This window comes from Oryzias melastigma, linkage group LG15 (assembly GCF_002922805.2).
Source record: "Oryzias melastigma strain HK-1 linkage group LG15, ASM292280v2, whole genome shotgun sequence".
NCBI lineage: Eukaryota > Metazoa > Chordata > Actinopteri > Beloniformes > Adrianichthyidae > Oryzias > Oryzias melastigma.
Window position 1 is genome coordinate 19,596,571 of NC_050526.1, and position 21,881 is coordinate 19,618,451.

The 21,881-nt window shown below is 37.5% G+C and overlaps 1 protein-coding gene across 2 annotated transcripts in view; it reads right to left on the reverse strand.

The window, feature by feature from the left end:
• The window catches only part of pcdh15a (protocadherin-related 15a), a 249,589-nt gene that overhangs the window by 29,237 nt on the left and 198,471 nt on the right, over positions 1 to 21,881 (reverse strand). For both annotated transcript variants that reach the window (XM_024296795.2, XM_036215572.1), the window contains 4 exons: positions 14,262 to 14,371; positions 13,930 to 14,070; positions 7,955 to 8,082; positions 1,399 to 1,614 (listed from right to left, as the gene is read on the reverse strand). In XM_024296795.2, coding sequence (XP_024152563.1) covers positions 1,399 to 1,614; positions 7,955 to 8,082; positions 13,930 to 14,070; positions 14,262 to 14,371 — 595 coding nt within the window. The remainder of the gene's footprint in view (positions 1 to 1,398; positions 1,615 to 7,954; positions 8,083 to 13,929; positions 14,071 to 14,261; positions 14,372 to 21,881) is intronic.

Genomic DNA, 21,881 nt, shown 5'->3' on the forward strand with positions numbered 1-21,881 from the left:
ACTTTTTTTGTCCATACAAAGTTGAATATATTAAATATTAGAGTTGACTGAATGGAATTTCTGGGAAAAAAAAAATGTAATTAACAACTGTAATGTTATGATTTTTGGCCCCCGCCCTCGCAGAGCAGAGAGAGAGCTGCAGAGGGGAGCCAGATGTGTCACTGCCGGTGGAAACTGATTGTAAATTTTTCTTTTACACCTGTTACAGACCAGAGTAAAGCTGTCAAACTCTACCCGGTGTCGTGAGTTTCTGTATGGACGGAGGTGAAAACCCACATCCGTTACAGTTATATATCCCAAAATGACACAATCTAAACCCCATTTTTTTTTTTCTTTAGCAAATTTGGGAAGAGGTCAATGAGGCTTTAAGAAAAAGTTCAAACGACGGTTTTTCTCTAAAAGTTGACATCAGTCACTCAAAATGAACCAATATCAACTATGAATTGTATCAGGAGCCACAAATTATAATATGAGTAGAATCGTTGTTAAAATGAACTCTTAGACCTCTAGTCTATGCATGCATGTATGTATGAGCTTCAGTACTTAATATCCATGTTGCTGAAAACCACTCTTCATCCGTCTTTTCTGTGTTCTGCGAGTTCTCGGCTGGATCCATGTGGGATAACAGCCGCAGCGTTTCTTTTCTCCTTTCATGAGACATGCTTGAGAAGGGTTACTACACTTGAGAGGTTTGTGTAACTAAGGAGATCAGAGAGCTGCCCTTTCAAACCACCAAGACTCCAGGCATGATCTACACACATGCAGATCAAGTCATTAGCTGCATTAGATCGTAATGGGTATGATTACATCTTTCTGTGATATTAACTTTGTTTTAATAGAATTTCAGCAGATCTGTTTTATTTTTGTGATCACCTACAAATCTTTTTAGACTTCTATGTTCTTTAATCAGGCTTAGAAAAATCTTAGTTTATTTTCTAACTTACAGAGAATGATATATCTCCATCTGTGGTACATCTTGCATATCCTCTTTGAGAGGGCTTGTCAAATTAAGGTCACTGACTAATAAGATTCAGTTTGAAATTGATACCCGGTATCTGACAGACGTGAAAAATATTCCCTGAAATGTGTAACGGCAGCTTAACTCAGTTTACACAAGTACAGGAAGCAGAAACAGCTTGACCACAGTCAGAAACAATTATGATAATCAAGATGTTTTCAAGAAATGTAGAATGGGCTCTTCACTAAAGTACATGGATTTGTGGAGAAAAATAGAAGGGGGAAATGTCGAGGCTAGATTTGCTGTGGAAGCTGCTCAGCATGCATCAATGCTCCTCTGCCTCACTGAGCTGCAAGCCAAGGAGCATACAGTAAATACGTCCTCTATATTTATCCATGTCCACTCTCACAATTTGAAAAAGTCTCAAACTGGTAACTCACCACAACTTGGGCGCTGTTGCTGAGACCTTTCCCATAGTTGTCTGTGGCAATGACTTCAAACTTGAAGTAGGACCTGCGCATGTTTCGAAACATGATGGCTGACTTGATGATACCTGTGTAGGTCTCAATGACAAAGCTGTCCTGACCCTCCGCTGTGGGCGGGATGATCAGACGGTACGCCATGGTACTGTAATTTCCTGTGTCCTTATCTGTGGCCTGCAAGAAACACGGAAATTGGGGAAAAATAGGTAGAAAATTAGGGAATGTTTTGTTAAGCTCAAAAAACTTTTTTAGTTAAATATTAACTAAAGAATGTAAAAAAAATAGTAAAAAACTTTGTACGAGAAAAAAATTGTAAAAGTTTAAAGAATAACTTTTTTCCATTTTTCTACAACTAAATTCTTGTAATTTTTCAACTTCTTACTCATACTTTTGAGCCTTTATTCTGGTAAATTATTATTATTATATTATGGTGGTCCTAATACTTTGTTACAGAAGACAGTTTGGCTTTTGCAAAATTTAGGTTACTTTTTTTTTTTTTGCTTGAACTCTGAGTTGTTTATGTTTTTCACAAAACTTCAGCAATGTGAACCAGTGATTAACTCAACAGTTCTGAAGTGCTAAAAAAAAGCATAGTACGTATAAATGAATGCATGCTACCTTGAGAGCAATTTTTTGTTTATTTCGTAAAGATGTTTTTTTCATTTAATGCAAATATATCTGGCCTTTTTATAAATGTACTTCTAAAGAAGCCAAAGAAATTATTCTGCTGCTCAGATGTGCACAACTGGAGTTTATAAATAACAGAATACAGTGAGGATTCTTCCCATAAAAAAGTACCTGCTGTGCTCAGACAGGATGCTACGAGTTTTTGAAAGCGAACTAAAACAGAAAAGTTGGACCCTTGCAGTTTAATGCTGTGGTGAGAAAGCAGAAATCATAAAAAGAGCATGATGAAACTGAAATGTAAGAAAACATTCCAATGCACTAAAACCACAGACACAAGAATGACTCAGCATGATGCGTTTCAAGTTTCCCAAAAATCAAATCCCTCCTAAAAAAATTCAGCCATTGACCCTCTGAGGCATAAATTCTGATCGGCCAATGAGCTTACTCGCAGACATCCATTTTCAGAGTGCTCGTCTTTGGCTGGTGACACTGATAAATAGGAGCAATTTTTTCTTTTTCTTTTTTGGCAACTGGCACAGTAGAGGGGAGGTGGAAGGAGAGTTAGGTTCCAGTGAAGGGACTGCATAAATCAACACAGTCAAGCAATCACACGGAGCAAAAATCTACCAGACATCTTTTATGAAGGGCATGTGAGGAAGAACTGTCAAAGCGTTGCTTTAAAACACTACAGGGAAATGGTTTAGTGTTAAATACCATTTGAATCCCACTTTATTCGATCAAGTAGGGAGGATGCTCTTATTGGAAGATTTTTGTGCCCAACATTGTTTGACAAAGGTAAAAAAAAAGAAAAGAAAGAAAAGATCTGCCCTGGAGTTTTTACTTCCTGATTAAAGATAACTCCAGCAGTAATCATGTAATCAGACAATCAGTCTGATTACCATCATTTTCCTTTCCCCCCATTTGCTCTGGTTAATTTTTCCACATCAATGGAATTAGTCTTCTTGCTCAAAGTTAAAAGGAAAAGAAGTGTAAGAAAATGAAAATGTTATTATTGTGTTTTTATGACCTATAATATTTTTAGTGATTATCTAAAGCGAGGGGGGAAAGGGCGCTTTGCTTTGCAACTAATTAACTCTGGCACTGAAACTTTCCACTTGGTAGATGCCAAAGATTTGTTGGCCTCTAGTAAAATGCAATTGATTCACTATTCTGCATTTTTGTTTGCGGTGACAGAAGTAGAAAGGCTGGGTCGAAGCAACACAGTCTATTATCTGCAAGCTGCAGCAATGTCCACAAGTTTTATTTCACATTTGAGTTGGTGCTTAATGGCATTGTTGCTTTGGTTCTTGGAAAGCTCCTGAAGTCCTTATTTCTAAGAACCACATGACAGGTGACAGGGATTATTATGTGGCTTAATTTGTCTTTTCAGTCACCAAAAACCTTTATGTGGCACATGTGCAGGTGGGAAAAGGGCCCAGTCTTTTGTCAGAAGAAGGTGGTGATCAATAAAAAACTGTCAGAGTTAAGAATGGACCTTGGCTTTTTCTGCTGCTGTATCATTTTTTTATTTTTTGGGTGAAGGAGTCCTTAGATAAGTGGTAAAGCTTAAATTAAAAAAGAAAAAAAGTTTGAACATCTTTCTCTTTTTTAATCTCCTTTACGTCAGTAAATGAAGCATATTTTGCAGAATCTGAGCAACATTTTTTTGTTCATTGGATTATGTCTGAGTCACATGCACTCATGCGGGGTTGACCTATAGGGGTGCTGCGGGTTTCTGGGTTGTCCTGACTTGTGGAGGGTCGTAGACAAAAAAGTGAGGTGGAGGTGTAACTTGTAGTTCCATTAAGGCTCGTGGGGCCAAAATGGAACGTACCATTATTGTGTGTGTGGCGAGTGTATCAAGAAGTGTTTGTGAGGATAATGGAAGTCAAGATGTATGGGGGATACTGTTGTATAGTTCCCTTTATGCAGTCGTGGGTTTTGGATGTCAAATCCAAGTCTGCCGCCTCTCTTTTGATGCCTTTCAACTTTACTTTAGTTTTTCTGAACTTCATTCATTATGACGTCATGGAAAACATGGATGATACTGAGCGAGTAGCTTGGGTTCATGTGTCTTGGAAAGTGCTACAGGGGTGCCAGAAAGCACATCTGGTTTCACTAGATCCTTCAGAGTCTCTCCAGGTGTGGTGTACTTCTCCTCTAAGGGCCCTTTTAAATGTTACTTCCAGCTGTTTGTGGCCCAGTTTGAGTAATAACCCGAGAGAGGAAAAATACAATTAAATTTGGAGGATCTTTTTATTATTATCTTAATGAAAAGAAGAAAAACATCAGAAGCCCATGGAGATAGAACATTTGTGACCGCTATGATGGCACCTGATTGTCAGGCAGTAAACCGTCAGTGGGCCAGCCTGGGCAGCAGACTTCGCTTGCTCTGCCGGACCCTGGGTGATGGCGATCACTAGCTCTGCCGAAGCATGAGCAGCATAGCTCACTACGCTGTACACCAGGCGGCTGGCTAGCGTAACAGGTGCAATCGTTCTAGCTCCATGGACTTTGCGAGAGGCTGGCAACCTGTTCAGAGTGTACTCCACCTTCGCCAAACAGTAGCCAGAACAGTCTTAGGCAACCCCTAAGCCCCAGCGGGTTTAGAAAATGGAATAAAGTTTCATGTTGTGATGATCTTCTTATTGAGTGGCCATATTGGATGTATTTTTCTACCCTTTGACCAAGTCAGTAAAAACGTCACATAACCAAAGCCGAGTCTCTGATTGCTCGCTGGACCCAAATTGTGCTACAAGACCTCAGATTGCATCTGTACGTTGACTTAACATTGAAATGTGTCCGGTGTGAATGCACTACAAGAGTTAATGTTAGCTTGGACCTGTTACCTACAGCATGCACATAGAAGAAAATGTGCACAAACATTTTTGCCTTAAGGGCTCACAGAGTGATCTCGACTCTGATATTTCCTGCAGCCCACTTGCGTGCCCTGAACCGATGTGCCCACTTTTTGCCTGCAGGCAGTCCATATTCACCCGTAATGGTAGTTGTGACAAAGGCATTACAAACTGAAAATAAGGAACTCAGGAGAGGCAGAACGGATAAACAGTCAATTTACTCCAAACATTTTTCAACATAAAGGTAGGAGGAACACAAGTGTGACGAATCCCTGTTTTCAAGAAAATAAACAAAGAGAAGAAATATATAAGAACAAAATAAAGTTTTCCTTTTTTTGATGATGTTTAAAGTCATGATAAACGAAATTATAAATTATTCCATTTTAACAGAAATGGAAGTAGTTTAGAATAGTTCAGTGAATATGAGTGACAAAGCCACTAAAAATTACAACTGAAAAACTTAAAAATATACCTGATTAAACTGAATCAGACTTTACTGTAAATGTTCTCATAAAAAATGAACTGACATTTAAATTTCAAAATATCAGCCTTTCAGGAAAACGATCAGTTTCGTAACTGTAATATGCTGAATATAAATTAACAGACTAATCTGTCACTGTTTCGTTTGTGTTTACTCTAGCTGCACTTTTAAAATGAACGACCCTTTACTTTTTATTATATTTCAGCTCCCCGACACAATCTTTTTCTATTTTAAAGAAAAAAAGTTGAAATGTTTGGAGCAAAAATACTGATATCACTACAACCACAAAACACCAACACAAAAAAAAAAAAAATCAAGAAATGAACCTTCTTCCTTAACTGCAGTCCCTGCATGCAAAGGAAATGTTAACTGTTTTCCAAATCAAAATCCTAAAACACCTTTAGTGCAAAAGCTGCATTTTTCTCAAGAGGAAAAAAAAACTACATTGACTTGAGTATTGAATATTCCGAGGATCTAAACCCTAAATTGCTGTATTTTTTGAGAAACAAATGCGAGTCCAAGACGACAGAAACGCCAATTTCTCACAGTTCCGTTCCGCTCGCTGCTGCAATCAGTTTTAAATTGTCTTGGAACAGTCTGCTCCTACTTCTCTTTAAACTTGTGTTTTGCAGCAGCGCTTTCGATCTGGTAACAAATAACAGTAATAGTTTTTACACTCTAGTAGTCTTAACAGCAGCTTTAGAGTGTCAAACTCTCTATCTCACTAACATAACTTTATGGACGAATGTTGAATCAAAGCTCCACTGTAGAAAGTGGGGATGCGATGTGCTTATCCTCCCGAGTTTGAAATCAAATGGTACTTTTTGAGCATGTTCTTATAAAACACTTCTCCTCACAAACATCAATGCAGAGATAATTGGGAGGAATACTAGTAACCTACATATGTGGTAATTGCAAATGTGTCTTTGTCAGTAACTTACACATTAGATTGTAATTTTTTTCTTAGCTCTGTCAACTTCACAACATCAATGTTTAACATCAAATTTTACTTTTTTTTTTTTTTTTTTTTTACAGTGTTTCGTGTTCAGAGATGCTCTTCTGCAGAGCATAAACTCAAATAACCAATGTATCGAGTGGTTATCTGAGCTGGAACCAGTCTGGCCATTCTCCTTCTGCACACTGGATATTTTCTCTTTTTTGGGCCATTCTCTGTAAATCCTAGAGATTGTGAGTGAAAATGCCAGTAGATCAGCACTTTCTAAAATACTCAGACCAGCCCACCAACAACCATGTCATGTTCAGTCATTTAAAACCCCTTTCTTCCCCATTCTGATACTCGGTTTGAATTACAGCAGATTTAAATGCATTGAGTCGCTGCCATGTGATTGGCTGATTAGAAATTTGTATTAACAAGCCATTAGACAAATAAAGTGGCCAGTAAGTGTACTGTATATGCATAAAATCAACTATCCAATGAAATTTCAGTCATAGTTTAAGTTAAACAGGGTTTTAAGCATTCATTCAGAACCTCAGAGAGTCTCTGTAGCTCTAAAGGTCTCTGTTCCATAGAAACGAAAAATACTTCAATTCAAAGATCTAACAGTACCAGAGGACATCAGGGGCAGCGAGGTCTAACAGTGTGAAATCTGAATCGGACCAAACAAACATAAATGCCCCAGACCATAAAAACCTTTAGAAACAAACAAAATACCCTTAAATGAAATTCTGAATCACATGGGAAGCCAATGCAAGAAAACTTTAAAATGGGTTTAATGTATTCCCACCCTCTGGTCCTTATCAGCACACGTGTGTCTGAATTCTGAAGTAACTGAAGATTTAATATGCTCTTTCTGGAAGGGCCATAGAGCAGAGCATTACAATAATCTCTACTAACAGAAATAAAAGAATGGATCAGCACCTCTGTGCTAACAAAAGAGAGAGGTGGTTAGAATTGGCTTTGTTTTCAATACTAAAATACAGTTTTTATTTCATTTTTTAATGTGGGATCAAATTCAGCTCAGGGTTAAAAAAAAAAAAAAAGAACTACATCAAGGTTTCTGATACACTGAGAGGGCTTTAAATTGTTCAATTTTTCCGTTTTGGTAAAGATATCTCTTCAATTTTGCCCTGGTGGAGCTGTGAGAAATTCTCTGCCATCCTTGACTTGGATGATATCAAACTAAATGTTCAACAAATGAGCATTTAGTTAGATATTTGGTCTCATAGTCAGCTGTTACTAAGCAGGAAATGCTGTCATCTGGTGTCAGAGATATGGCCTGTTTGCTAAAGGTGAGCTCAAACAAAGGTGAAAGATGTTGAGCCATGAACATTCAGTGATCACACCATCCAGCTCACTCTCATCTAGTGAATAAAGTGGGCAGTGGAAGGAGAGAAACCGAGGAAAGGAAGTGACAAGTGATGAAAGTAGTGGTCAAAGTGTTATGAACTGAGCTGATCAGATGAATTGTCAGACCAAAGCTTAGGGGAAGGGCAGAAAGTGGAAGCAGAATGGAGCTCCGCCATGACTCTATATCCCGACACAAGTCAGAAGGAGAAAAATTAAAGGTCACAGCACATGTTTTCTTACCACTATCTTGAGCACAGAGCTGAAAATCTTGGTATCTTCTGTCACACCACCAATGTACAGCTGCCTGGAGAAGACGGGAGCGTGGTCATTCTCATCTTCCACCTCAATGAACACCTTGGCTGTGTTAGCTGCATTAAAGAAAGCATCAGGAGGACAATGAATCGCTGGAAGACATTCACTCCTGACATATGCAGTGGCAGCCTCAGTTTCTCTTAAATCCTTTTTAAAACGACTACAAACAAAGCCTTTAATCGTAGCTTTTGATCTTTACACATTATAAAAAATGGTAATCTAAGATGACATCAGCAGCCGATGAGAAAACAAATGTCAATCAACAGAAAAAAAAATTAACAAACGTTGATGTATTCAGTGCCAGAACTGTCTATTTTTACTAAAGATTTCTAAAATAAAAACAACTAAAAAGAAATAAATAAATGAAAAATTTTACACCAAAAATAGCAGTTAAATTAGAAACAAAAATGTTTTTTACAATGAGGTCCTTTATGTAGAATCACTAAATAGACATGCAAAATGGGGAACAATAAGTTTTCCTCATTGCATTATATATTTTTTTAAATATTGAGACATTTGACCTTTTTTTTAAAAATAAAAGATCATATTAAGAGTGGAAAAAATAAAACCGTGAAAAAGGTTAATTACGTAAATCATAGAACCTTAAAAATATAACTATTTTCAAATGGAAGAAAACATACAGAAGGCTTTGAACAATACACCGGAATGATGAAATTAAGCCATTTAAGCAGTTTTTTTCCCCTGATGGATGTCTAAGCTGCATCATGAGGTGAAGACTGTGCATTTCGTTTTTTTTTTTTGCTTCTGGTCAATAGGGCTGCCACGATTATTCGACTAATCGACGACTAATCGACTATTAAAATAGTCGACAACTATTTTGGTCGTCGATTAGTCGTTTTTTGTTTGTTTTTTCCTTGTTTTGATCTTAAAACTACGGTTCGCGCCTTCTATTGCGGGGGTCTTCCATTCTCTTTGTCACACATGCGCAGTGGTGCTAATCCGACGTCACAGGAAGTTCTCGGTAGTCTCATAACAACAACACGCTCGCTCGAAAATATGGGAAGCATAAGGAGAATAAAAGAGGAAAAAGTGTCAAATGTAATTTCTGCTAGACAGAACTTGTGTTCCATGAGAGCACGATGGCGATAAATGATCACCTGAAGATGAAGCATGTCGTGACGGACTTTGATCACGCTGAACAGAGAGCTTCGTCTAGCTAAGCTAACATCGGCGCTAACACAGCTAGCTCCGCCGCGGCTGTCATTACTGCACTGTTTGGAGATGAACCAGAAGATCTGCAGCAGGTCCGTGTCTACGGCGCTTCTGTCTGCATAGTGAACGTTTCATAATCTCCGCTCTTCTAACCAAACGCCGCGAGGACGGCGCGGATAACGAGTTTACACTGGAAATGAACCGCTCGTCCGAGGCTTCATTCATATTCCGCGCCGCGATCACGTCGTTAAATTCGAAGAGCGGATTATGAAACGTTCACCGCGCAGACAGAGAGGCTGTGTGTCGGTACAGATCTGCAGCAGTTATGGAACGATTTAAAACTACGAGTCCCAGAAGTGAAGGAGCTCACCACCGTTTGTGGCAGCCCTACTGGTCAAGTTTAGTTCTGAGTTGTGCCACTGACGGTCACACCAGGTTTAGTTGGTAATTATCCACAGCTGTTTTCATTTAAGTTAACGATCCTCAGTGTTTTCAACTGTCTGCTTTTCCAGGTTTTGCCACATTTTTTGTTTCTCTATTTGTTTAATGAACTTCAGTTTGAATTGATTTTTTTATATATATATATATATATATATATATATATATTTTAAATCACCATTATCATAGTAACCTGCATGTTGTGTCTGATACTACCAGTACCTGACAGATTTATTTTCTCCCCCACATGAATAGTACATTTTGACAGTGAAAAAAGGCTTGAATTTTGTAAATGTGTACTCTGTAGCTTTGATACCTGAAAAATAGTTACATTTTCAGGTATCAGAGCTATAATTAAGAAATAAATTAATATTTAATGTGTGTTGTGCTTGATACCTTAAGTTATTGCGGCCTTGGAAAAAATGATGCCCATTAATAATAAAATCCTTTTTGCAGAATTCTAGTTTGGATTAGAATCAATTGAATTCATTCACATACAATTTTGGTGGAACTTCCCTAAAAGATACATACTTATAGGAATTATCACAAGTTCTACTGCAAAGTTTCCAACTTTCATTGTGTCCCTTAAAACATGGATTACACTTACAGTCGTTGTGCCTTCTGTCCTGTAATTTGTCAGTTACACCTGCAATCCACAGCATAAATATGTGCTGTGTAAAATCATTCCAGCACTGCAGTTTAGGCTGAAAACTGCAGTGTCAAGGACCATTATTCTCTTGGCTAGATGAGAAAAAAAACTGTTTGGTCGGGAAGTGCTCCAACTAAGTCTACACCAGGGGAATTAAGCAAACAAAACACTGAACATCACACTACATGCAAAATACTTCCAGTGCAAATAAAATGGAATAGCCTCACTGGAGGGAAAAAAAGGGTCTGCTGAGTTTCTCCCTCTTCGTAAAAGTGGTCATGCACCCACAGGACATAAAAGAATAAATACATTTTATCCCCTCTGACTCACTCACTCTCCAACACTCATAAACATGCATGGTAAAAAACAAGTCCATAAACAAGAAGGACTGCTTCAATGTCAGTTCATTTTTAGAAAGCTTGAACAAACCTGCGTCTGAGCTCAAAGTTTAATTCTCATATTTATAAAAATATATTTAGTGATTTTAACCTAATGTGAAAGAAAACAAATTACATTCTATTAATTCAGTTTATGTACTAGGACGTGACAAAAAGTCACCTTCTCTGTCGTGAGAGCCATTGTCTATCAACTAAAAACTTCCATCAACGATCACTCATGAATTCTTACGGTTTAATTTAATATTGAGTACTAAACCAAAATGCAGAAGATAAAAAGCTGAGTTCACCCCATGATTCAGCAGTTAGCAGGGACACCTTTGCTTTTACAGGCTTAACTCGTGTGTTTTTAGCACCTGACTGCTACTCACACTCATCTTTCCTGCTGAGGGAACATTACGGTGCTTAAAGACCCATGCTGAGGAGAATTGTGTTTTTAACAAGTTCTTGTAGCATTTTTCTCAAGAGGATTATATATATATATATATATATATATATATTTATAAAAAGTAGGGCTATCAAATGATGGCGTTAATCTGGGTTAATTAAGTACATTTTAACGCGTTATTTTGTAGATTTTTACCATGTTAAGCACTTGCTTCCATCAAGTTCGTTCATGTCTGATAATGCACCCCTGGAAAAGCATTATCTCGCTTATGCCATGGTCATTTATGGGGAAAAAAAAACATATTAAATCAATTAGCAGAATTTCAGTGCTGCTATATTTTTAAGTTAAAATTGTTTTTCACATAAAGTGGATTACTGGTATTTACAACACTATGTGTCACGTTGTCATTGTGAGAAAAGTGATCATCACAAGAAAATAAACTAAGTATCATTTCAAAGGGAAATTTCACCTCTTCCTGCATATTTTTGTCCTGCTGATAAATTTTTTTTTTTTTGTTTTTTTTCTTAAGAAACTAATTCTATCTCCCGGTGTCACGTCCTTGTGACTCATTTCCTCCTTCTAATGTTCTTTTCTCTATTTCTCTTCTGCTGCATCTCAGTCTTCAAAATGATCAAATTCCCAGAACAAGTTCAAGAAAACTATTAAATCTCTCATGTTTTTTCTGCTGTCTTGGTGTTGTAATAAACTGTGGAATAAAGTTTGTCAAAATATGCATTATGATATTAACAAGAAGTTTGTAGTCAATGTTTTTGGAATGCTCAGAAAAGTGCTCCTACGTTATTTTGTTGTTTTTAATTAGAGAATTTTGGGCCAAATGTAATTTTTGTTTGAGAGTGGAAAAAAAACTCCTTGGTAGAGTAAAAGTTAAGTTGGGAATCTGTTATAATATAAAACTTAATAAATCCAGTTATTTTTTGTTATTTAGATCTTTTACTGTGCCAAAAAGTCACACATTTAAATGCAAATGCCCCAAAATTAGACTCTTCACAGCAATTATTTGGTTATAAATATTTGCTATTAAAATCAAATAGATCAATTAATTACAAGTCACGATTAATTAATCACACAAAAAAATTAATCGCATGAAGAAAGAAAAGCTTTAAATTGGATTTCTGTTTCTGATGCATCCATTCCATTGTTTAGCTGGGATTTGGCTCAAAACTGTTTGAGTGGAAAGCTCTACTATTGTTCGCCATTTTTGTTCCACCAGTAATGTCTGCCTTAGGTTGCGAGTGGCTGTTGGTTAACAGAGAGCTCTCAGCTATGGGGAGGGGAAAGGAGATGGGGTTATTCTGAGCCAATGGTCCCACCCTCAACTCTGAGGTGGATTTCTCATGAACTCCTGGAACTTTAACCTAGAAAACGACATTTATTAAAAGAGCACCGTGAGCACATAAAAAAAAAAAAAACAAATAATAACCCAGTGGAAAATTGTATTTATTTTATTCAATGTTATCTAAAGCTTGCTTTAAAGGCTGATTCATGTCGGCACATTATGAGCTGACAGAGAGCACAGAGAGGACTGTCTGCTAGGTCATTAAAAACCGTTTCCAATGTCAACTTCCTGTTAAACAAAATGGGCCATTAGTACTCAGACGATTTATAAAATGTAATAACTTTATTAAAGGAAAAATCTTAATCTTGAGACTAAAATAACACGTAATGTAAGAGGCAGCATCTGCACATTCTAGAGGACTCAACAGAGTCCTCTACTTTACATCTGCTGGTGTGTGCCTGACTACTGTTTACTGGTAATTACTGTCATTAGTATGTGAGAGAGAAATACCGGGGAAAAGCGATGCAGGAAGAGTCACTTATTGATTATTCAATGAATGTTATTTGTTGGTAGCACTTCATTCATCATTACACAAAGCTTGTGTGTCGGTAAACTGGCCGTAAACAGGGCTAATGATATGCCAGCTGAAGTATGGACGGCTGAGATAGTACAGAGAAGTCTCTATGACTGCAAACGACATGCTTGTTTAACACCATTAAACTTTGTTATCCAATGTGAATACCTATGACCAAACCAGGGACATGTTTATTGATTATTTCAGGAAAAGTTTCAGTCTATTTTACAATGTTTGTGTGATAGACGTGTGAGGCCACCAATGAAGTACTTGTGAAGATAAACACGTTTCTTCACTCTGTACAACCGAATGCGAGTCCTTCACTCAAGAGTTAGTAGTGAAAACCTGAGTAATATGCACCCATATGAGAGGTTGACCCGTTCGGGTTTGTCTGGGCCCGTGGAGGGTCATAGACATGAGCCCCTTAACGGTAGAGCAAGTGTCTCTTGCAGTTCTCTTGAGGCTTGTGCGGCCACCTTAAGGGATGTAAAAATTAAAAAACTACATGCACTATTGTTGTGCATGCAGTAAGTGTATCTTGATGTATTTGTAAGGATAATGTGCGTTGCATACACTTATGGCGCATGGTTGGTAGGGCTGGGAATCACTGGGTACCTCACGATACAATGCGATACATGGCTCATAATATACCACGATAATTAGTCAAAATTATCTCTAAGAAGAACACATTTTTTGGGAAAATATATCCCAATATATAAACACAATCATAATAAGCAACTTGTGTCTTATTGTGTGCAACAAATAATAGACACTTTGGTGCAAATCAGTAATGCTGTCTTTGACAAGCATTGACACCAATTGAATTGGAATTATAAATAGTGAATGCTTCATATAAGCAATTTTTATTGAAAAAAGAAAAAAAAGCGACCAAAAAGCTCAATGATGAATGTAAACTGGCTGAGACAAATACATTTAGCCATAATAGACAAATGCCATAGATTCAATCGGAATATTCAACAGGTGCTTACTTTTGGAAGGCACACGGAGGTTGGACATGACGACCAACAAAGAGTCTGCCTGGACCCTGAGGACGTAGCTGGTCACGTTTTCATAATCCAAAAGCTTTGCTGTAGAGATGACACCTGTACGGTTGTTTACTTTAAAGTGTCCTGAAATGAGAAAATAAAACAAGTATTACTTTAAAAATTCCTCTACATACAATAATCTGATTTTTTTTAAGTGACATTTAATAAAAACAAATATTAGCAGTGTTTTGGGAAACACATCTTGCTTGCCAGTTTGATAATTTGACATCTGATGTTCCATCATTTCCTGTACCGCTGTGCTCTGTAGCTCATACCTAGTTCATTTCCCCCAACAATAGAGTAGAAGATGGTTTGGTTGATAGCCGCAGCCAGAATAGTCCCCACTGGAGTACCAATTGGAACCAGCTCTCTAACCGGGGAAAACCTGAAACGACATTTTAACAGCAATCTTCAGGTAAACAGCTCAGTGTCAAAATCCCTGCATCACTGTAAAAGAAGATAGCTGGAAAGGTAGGCTCAAAAATGCTTTTCAGTAACAATTGGAAGGATATGGAAGTAACTTAAATGTCAGAGAAATATCAAATGCCCAATAATAAAGTGAAGCACCTGAAGGATGAATCTTTTCTGAAAATATCTTTGAAATAAGCAAAATGCATCTATATCTACTGCTATTGTATAACACACAAAACAATAATTGTATCATTCTTTTTCTTTTAATTATAAGGAGATATTCAAAAGTATTTGCCTTGAAGGAAGAAACGCACATAAAGATGTCTGGCCTTAATACACAGCAAGCATCAATGTCGAGATCTTTTAGGCACAGAGGTGGTAGTATGATCATTTGGGCTTTTTGTGCTGCCTCCTTGCCATCAGAAAAAAACTACTCTGTTGACTAAAGTCAGTTCTCCTTACAGTACCTGACCATTCAGTAGTACTTGAATGAATACTTGAACGGATAACATATATACCAATATCCCCATGGATTCCTTTGGGGTAAAATCGGGATACATGTGGAAGCTTTTGAATACTTTTTTGTTGTTTTTCAGAAATATCCTTTAAAGACAAAATTTAGGGGTTCTTCAAGAAAACCACTTAAGCCTTTTTCTCCATGATATGTAGGAATCTAAATGTAAATCCTCCAATAAATGAAAGGGGATTTTCTGAGCAAACTTGAGGGGTAAATCCTGCAGTGAAAACCTGTACCGATCTGCACCATGGGATCCATGCAAATGTTTGGAAATAAATGTGAAAAAAACTTTTTTTTTTTTTTTAAATCAAACGTAATTTTTTAAAAAAGGACTTCTCATCCTTGCGCAGCTCGATGCAGTGTACAGTCAAAAAGCAGTAAATAAATAAACAGTCCCTTACCCACCCCCTCCATTAACACCAACAACCCATGACTCCATACACAAATAATACTTAGAAAAGTAAATTCTTTAAAAAACTTAAGGATTTGCTCTGCTGTTTGGGAATATCTTCATATCAGTAGCCACCCTGGTATGAAGTCAATGGGTTTATCAAACACATTGACTGAATATTATATCACTTAAAGTAATTCCACTGAAAATATTGAAACATATATATAAAATAAAGAAAATCCCACAAAATAGTTCAAAATAAATGCTGCATATTTACTGTATCTAAACTAACCTTTTTTTTTTCTTGAGAAGTCACAAACTGTCATCGCATAACAATCAATGTTGACTAATATCTGACAGATTGAGTGTGATTGTTGCCAGTCTCCATGGAAATTACCTCTAAAAATAGAGGGGAACCCCATGGTGGTGTGTTGTTAGGCTGGAAATGTCATTTCTATATGACACCCTTTTAAGAGACTGTGCCTGCTTATCTGCTCATCTCTGCATGTGAGACTCACTTCATTGTGCATGCACGGTGGTAAGCATTCTATTACAGTTTTCATTCAATGTTTGACCACAATTCGCAGCAGCAGCAGCAGGAGTGGAAAGAGTGTTTCTGGATGGTGGGAGCAACACTTTCAACCATATTCTGACAGCCTGATTCTATCATGCAGTCAATGTCAATGTCACGGGCTATCTTTGGAAGTAGACAGTGTCTTGGCAGACTGAGCTACACACAAGAAGTGGGAGCATTTTATCAGCTTTCCATGCTTATCAGATATTATTCAATATTTTTTTTTTTTTTGCTTTTTATTCTTCACTGACCTCCGATCTGGATTAGCATGGATAATAAATGAACGCAAACTTGACCCATCTGGGTTTTTCTGTAATTATTTCTTTTTGGTAAGCTAGATAAAAGGTATTAAAAAATAACTGTCTTTGACTTCTTTTAATGTGTATGTCAATGTGTCACTGATGTACATTTTTCTCTTACAGTTAAAAAGTCAGTAAACGCAAGAAATGACCATAGCAGAATCTTTACAAACATGTTCTTGAAAGGGATTAAAAAAAAATGTCTTATCAACCTTTTGATCTACACTGGAAATCAACAACCTCCAAGGACATTTTAGATTGAGAGTAAATCTGGAGTATTGCAGCAATTCTGTTTCCCAGAGGATGAAACAGAAAACCATCCAAACAGATAAACACAGATATGGTAGCTGTAATGAAACAAGTAAACTGTGTACGCTTCATAAAAAAAATACAATAAACTGTGCCATTATAACACAGAAAATAATGTTTTTTTTTTTTGAGAATACTGAGACTTGTGCTCAGTTGTCTGCAGGTGAACAGTTGGGCTGTCATGAAATAATTGGTGTCTCTGCGGCATTCAGGATCTTGAGTCAACATGGAACTCTCTTAGGAAACCTGGTTTATTTATATGACCCCCAGATAAGATTTCCTGTTAGTCTCAAAAACATGATGACAGTTAAACAATAATTCAAATGAGGAAGTGGAACACAGTTCAAAATCTGACTCAAAATTGCCCAAGAAGCAAGACAATAAAGTAGTTTTGCAATTATCTCACTGCTCGTCAGTCTGGATCAGTATATGGTAAACACCGTTAGAAACACAAACAAGGCTACTCTACCTATTTAGCATCAATTGTGTTAAGCAGGTTACATAAAATAAACCATTTACAATTATTTATGCTTTAACTTACTTCTTATTTTTATTTTAGGGTGTATTCAGACAGGAAAAAAAAAATCGACTGGTCTGGACCGAGTCTGCTTACTTTGTCAGGGATCGAGTATTGAACCTTGTGTTTTGTCTGTTTCGCCAACTAATTTTGAACATCTATATCAATGTGAGGCACAACACTTTTTACTGCTACTTTGATACAGTGGAGGCATGCTGCAAGGTGGTTACTGGCAAGACGGCTATGAAGGTAGGATGAGAAGTGATCATGACGTGTTGATTGTAAGGGAAAAATGTTGTTTTAATGAGTCAGCATTCATCCAACCACATTTCCATGAGTTGCTGTGTCTCATCGTTGTGGTGTTATGGCATTGTTTTTGAGTGAACTTTCAGGATGACTTCACAGCAACATGTGCTGCATAACGAGGCACAGTGAAGAGTGAACTCAGAGGGAACTGAAGATGAGTCCGATTGGAAACGAACCGAGAAAGATGGACAGAAGGAGGTTCCTGGTCCCAGACCAGGGTTCAGACTGAAACTTTGTTCCAGATTATCGGAGTAAGTGATCTTTGATTTACTTTAAACAGACCAAATTTATCCAGTCTGAATACACCCTTAGTCAATAATCCTAATAATATTTTAAGTAGGGGTGTAGGGAAATCAATTTGCCAATATATCAAGATATTTCGTTTCGCGATACAAATATCAATTTAAAATGTTGGCGTGGGAATATTTAATTAATTATTTTTTTGAGTTTTCTCTAGGAACTTACTTTTATTTTCCACCTAAACCTCCGACCACTAGATGGCAGCACAGCACACTGAGCCCCTCTTAGCAGCTCTACAACACAACCAAAACAACAAGATCTCACGAGCCAGCTTGTGTTAAATGTTTAGTCCGCCTTGTGGTTTTGGTTGTTATAAGACATGTACTACTTAGTTTTGACCAGGGATTGGTACCGCACCAAAACTCTGTGCCACGTGGCTACCAGTAACATATAAAAAATGTGAATTGCGGTGCTTTGTAGCGGGCTCAGATAATAATGTGCTGCATCACAGTACTAGATTCTACCTCAGCTTCTAACTCATTTTACCATGTTATTACAATGAAATACTTATTAATATTCCGGTAGAGTTTTTTTCTAAGTCATACTCTTAAAAAAAGTGAAATTTGTTCTGATGTCATCTTGGGATATATTGCGATACACATCGAATCGAGAAATGTATTGCGATACGAATTGTATCGCCAGACTCTTGCCAATACACACCACTAGTTTTAAGTGATAGTATTTACCACAAATTGATAAAAAATCTGTTGGGCAAATACTTGTCATTTCTAAAAGTGCTTTTAGCTGTGTTGAAAAATTCTTCTTTAAAGATCCATTATTTAATGTGGAAACATCTGTCACTGCAACTTTGAGAGAGCTTGGAGCTAGAGTTTGTACTTTATCTGTCTCTACTTTCCATGGGTTTGCTGCTGCCAGAAAATGACAAATCTGCTAGGTGTATGGAGCCTGAATTAAGATGAAGCAAAAGCGAGCATCATCCACAAAAAAAAAAAAGTTAACAAGACTACCAGGAAAATACCAACCCCTATATCAAAGCATTAGATTTCCCATATTGACCAGCATTTCATTTCTCCTGGTAATCTGCTGGAGACACATTTTCATATGCACATATAACAGATTCTGCTGTAAGGAGTGAGCTACAGGTGTGATGGTCTGAGGAAGCGCCGACTTGTTCTCACTTCTTTTCAAAGTGACTCTGCCTGAGGGTTGTAAACTGCAGAGAAAATCCTTGGTGGGTGTGAAGGTGCTGGAGATGCCCAGATTAGAATAAACATGTATCTGTATGTAGATAGAGAATGTGACAGCAGGAGTGGAAGATACTGATCATTAGGTTGATAGAGTGGGGCAAAAAGAAAACTGACTAAAACAATAAATACAGAAATGACTAACAAACCACTTGAGAAAACAGCCTTTTATACTTTTGATGACTAACAGCAGGAGTTATGAGCCGACTAGCACACTAAGATTTGAAAAGATCAGTGAATGTAAGGATGCTGTGTTTTCAGAAGTCAAGTGGTATGAAAATTCAACGATTCAGTTAAGCATAATGAAATTCAATGTACTGCTGTGCAGGGCAAAAGAAACTTTTGTGTTCAGATGAAAGGGAAATCCTATCAAAAGTGAGAGTACGAGTGCCACAGACAGAGGGAAGGATGCCAGCACGTATATAGGAAGCAAAGAGCCCTCTTGTCAACTTGTGACTGTGAATGACACACTACTGAGAGGCGAGGGCTGCTCACAGGTATCAGCAGCACTCTGCCCCAGGGCCAGCGGTGGAGTGATGCTTACCAGACAAGGCAGGGGCGGACAAATCTTGTTCTGCACCACAGGGGGTCGCTGCTTTGGTCTCTACTTTCAATCTTGTGTCCTCTTCTTTATTTTTAGGAATAATGGAAAACAAAAGTTTCGCTGCTGGCAGCGGACATGCTGTCTTATAGTCTTCCCATTGGTTGAGACTTCTGCATTCCCAACTTCCCATTCAAGTGTGAGTTATTTGAATGTGACCCGAACTTACAAAATCACTGGAAAACATTTCTGACAAACCATTAATGACAGTGTTTGATTGAGCAATTAGTGTTTAGTTATAAATCAGTTGACTTTAATACATTTTGAGGAAAATACAGTATGCCTTTGGGGTTTGTTAGACTGTCATTTTCCATTAGAAGCTCAAAACTGTATTCTCTGCGCTACAAGGCACTCTGGATTATAAAGTGCACTGACAATGAATGATCTATTTTGGAGCCTATGTCACATATAAAGCGCAAAGGATTAAGGCTATGGCTGAATTCCCTCCCTACTCCATATCTACTAAAAAGCTATATAATACGGAACTATCTAGCGGTCAATATTTTAAAAGCAGTTCTAACATCCTGCTCACCTATTCACTAATGTAGTAAGTATCGTAGTTTTTTGCAAAAACTTCTCTGAAATTTCTAGAGCACCCAATTTTGAAACTGTAGATACGGACAGCACTAGAAAATGGCGAACAGACTATATAGTGAGTAGTGAACACATTTGGAAACAACCTATGAGATAAATCCATCTTTTAGTCAGACCAAATTAACTGGCTTTATAGTAATTCTAGAACGTGTTTGTTATGTGTTGGTCCAAAAATGCTACACATTAGCCACGTTAGCGTATTCAAAGTTCAAAAATAACTCCTAACCTTGTTAGCATCTCATAAAAAAACAAATTGACATTTTAACAAAACTCAAACCTGTCAATATTGGTTCAACATCAGTAAGAACAATAAGAATTAATCAAAGATACTCCTGATTGTTGTTTTTTCTAAGTGTTTTTTATAGTGCTGAACATTTGATACATATGTATTTTATTGAATATCTTGCTCAGCAACACCACAGCATGAATGGGGAACAGCACCAATCTGGTTTACTTGGCTGAACCATTCAAGGAAGACACCCCCCACTAAAGGGCATTTGCAAATAGAACAATCATTATTGACCCCAGTCACTCCTGCAAGGCTGTTTTCTGTGCTGGCATTCTGAAGATGCTTTTACTGCCTGAAAACTGAAGCTGCAAGGCTGCAGAGTAACTCCTGTCCTGGGGCCACCTGCATCTTGAAGATGGACTATAAAAGATTCCTCAAACACTGCTTCACATCTACATCCACTCTCATTGATCCCACTCTAGAGTAACTTCATTTTCGTGTTTGGCTGTAGCATACGGTATAACACCTGGCCATAAAAAAGGAAGGAATGCATTCAGACAATTTATTTGTTTCACATTTATTTATCACTGTTTATTTTCTCTATGATCCATTTCTATTTCACTTGTGTGAGTGAACATGAGACAGACTGATGATACAAGCATCTCACTAAGCACTGTACTATGAACTGCTGTTAATAAAACTGAATTGACATGATACAGAGAAAATTGATCTTTTTTCTATGAGAAAGATGTCAGGAGAGTGAGATAAAAAATATATCATGAAAAATCCACTCCATAGAAATTAAGTAAAACAAATAAAATGATAAAAGCTTTTGTAAAAAAAATAAATAAAAAAATTATTATCAATGAAGGAAGCCGGGGGTGACATCACCCATAGAAAATGTCTTACCTCCAGTTCCAATGAAATTAAGTCATTTCAGTCGGACTTTGCCATTTTGAAACCAGATGACATTTGTAAGCAGTGATTGTAAGCAGTGAGTTGGTCTGAGTCATCATTTCTATGGCAACCACTATCGCTAATCCAACACATTTTCATTCCCAAGTCATCACATATTGGCGTTTAGTTAAGGACCCCTCCATGTTACTTGTTGACATTTTGGATGTTTCCAAGTCATTGTTTTTTCAACGTACTGGCTGTTCACATTAAATAACGGTCATTAAACCTCCGGGCCGCGAACCAGTCCAGTCCTCTATATACTGTCTATGGCCACGCCTAGAGCTCAAATTGCCCTAAAGGACCCCAGATCACATCTGTACCATTGATTTGAAACCCAACACCCCTGATGTACAAATGGCAGACAGAGAGTGCGCAGCAAAGAAAAAAAAAAAATAAAGAACCATCTCTCATCATTTGAGGGTCGACTCTTTTAACTCTCTACCAGGCAGCGATTCTTAGAATCCCTGCTTTTGAGCGTGACCCATCACTAGAGAACAGGAAACCATGTCTATTCTATCTGCACTGGTGTGCTTTCAAACATAAAGAGCTACTCTTTTGTGTTTGCTCATCTTGAAACTTCAGTCCTTGCCCTGCGGGTGTTTTTTTTTTTTTCAGTGCTTCTGCAGGTTTGTTAAGAATCTGTTTTGGGAAGTGAATCATGTTCACAGATGAACTTTTTTTTTCA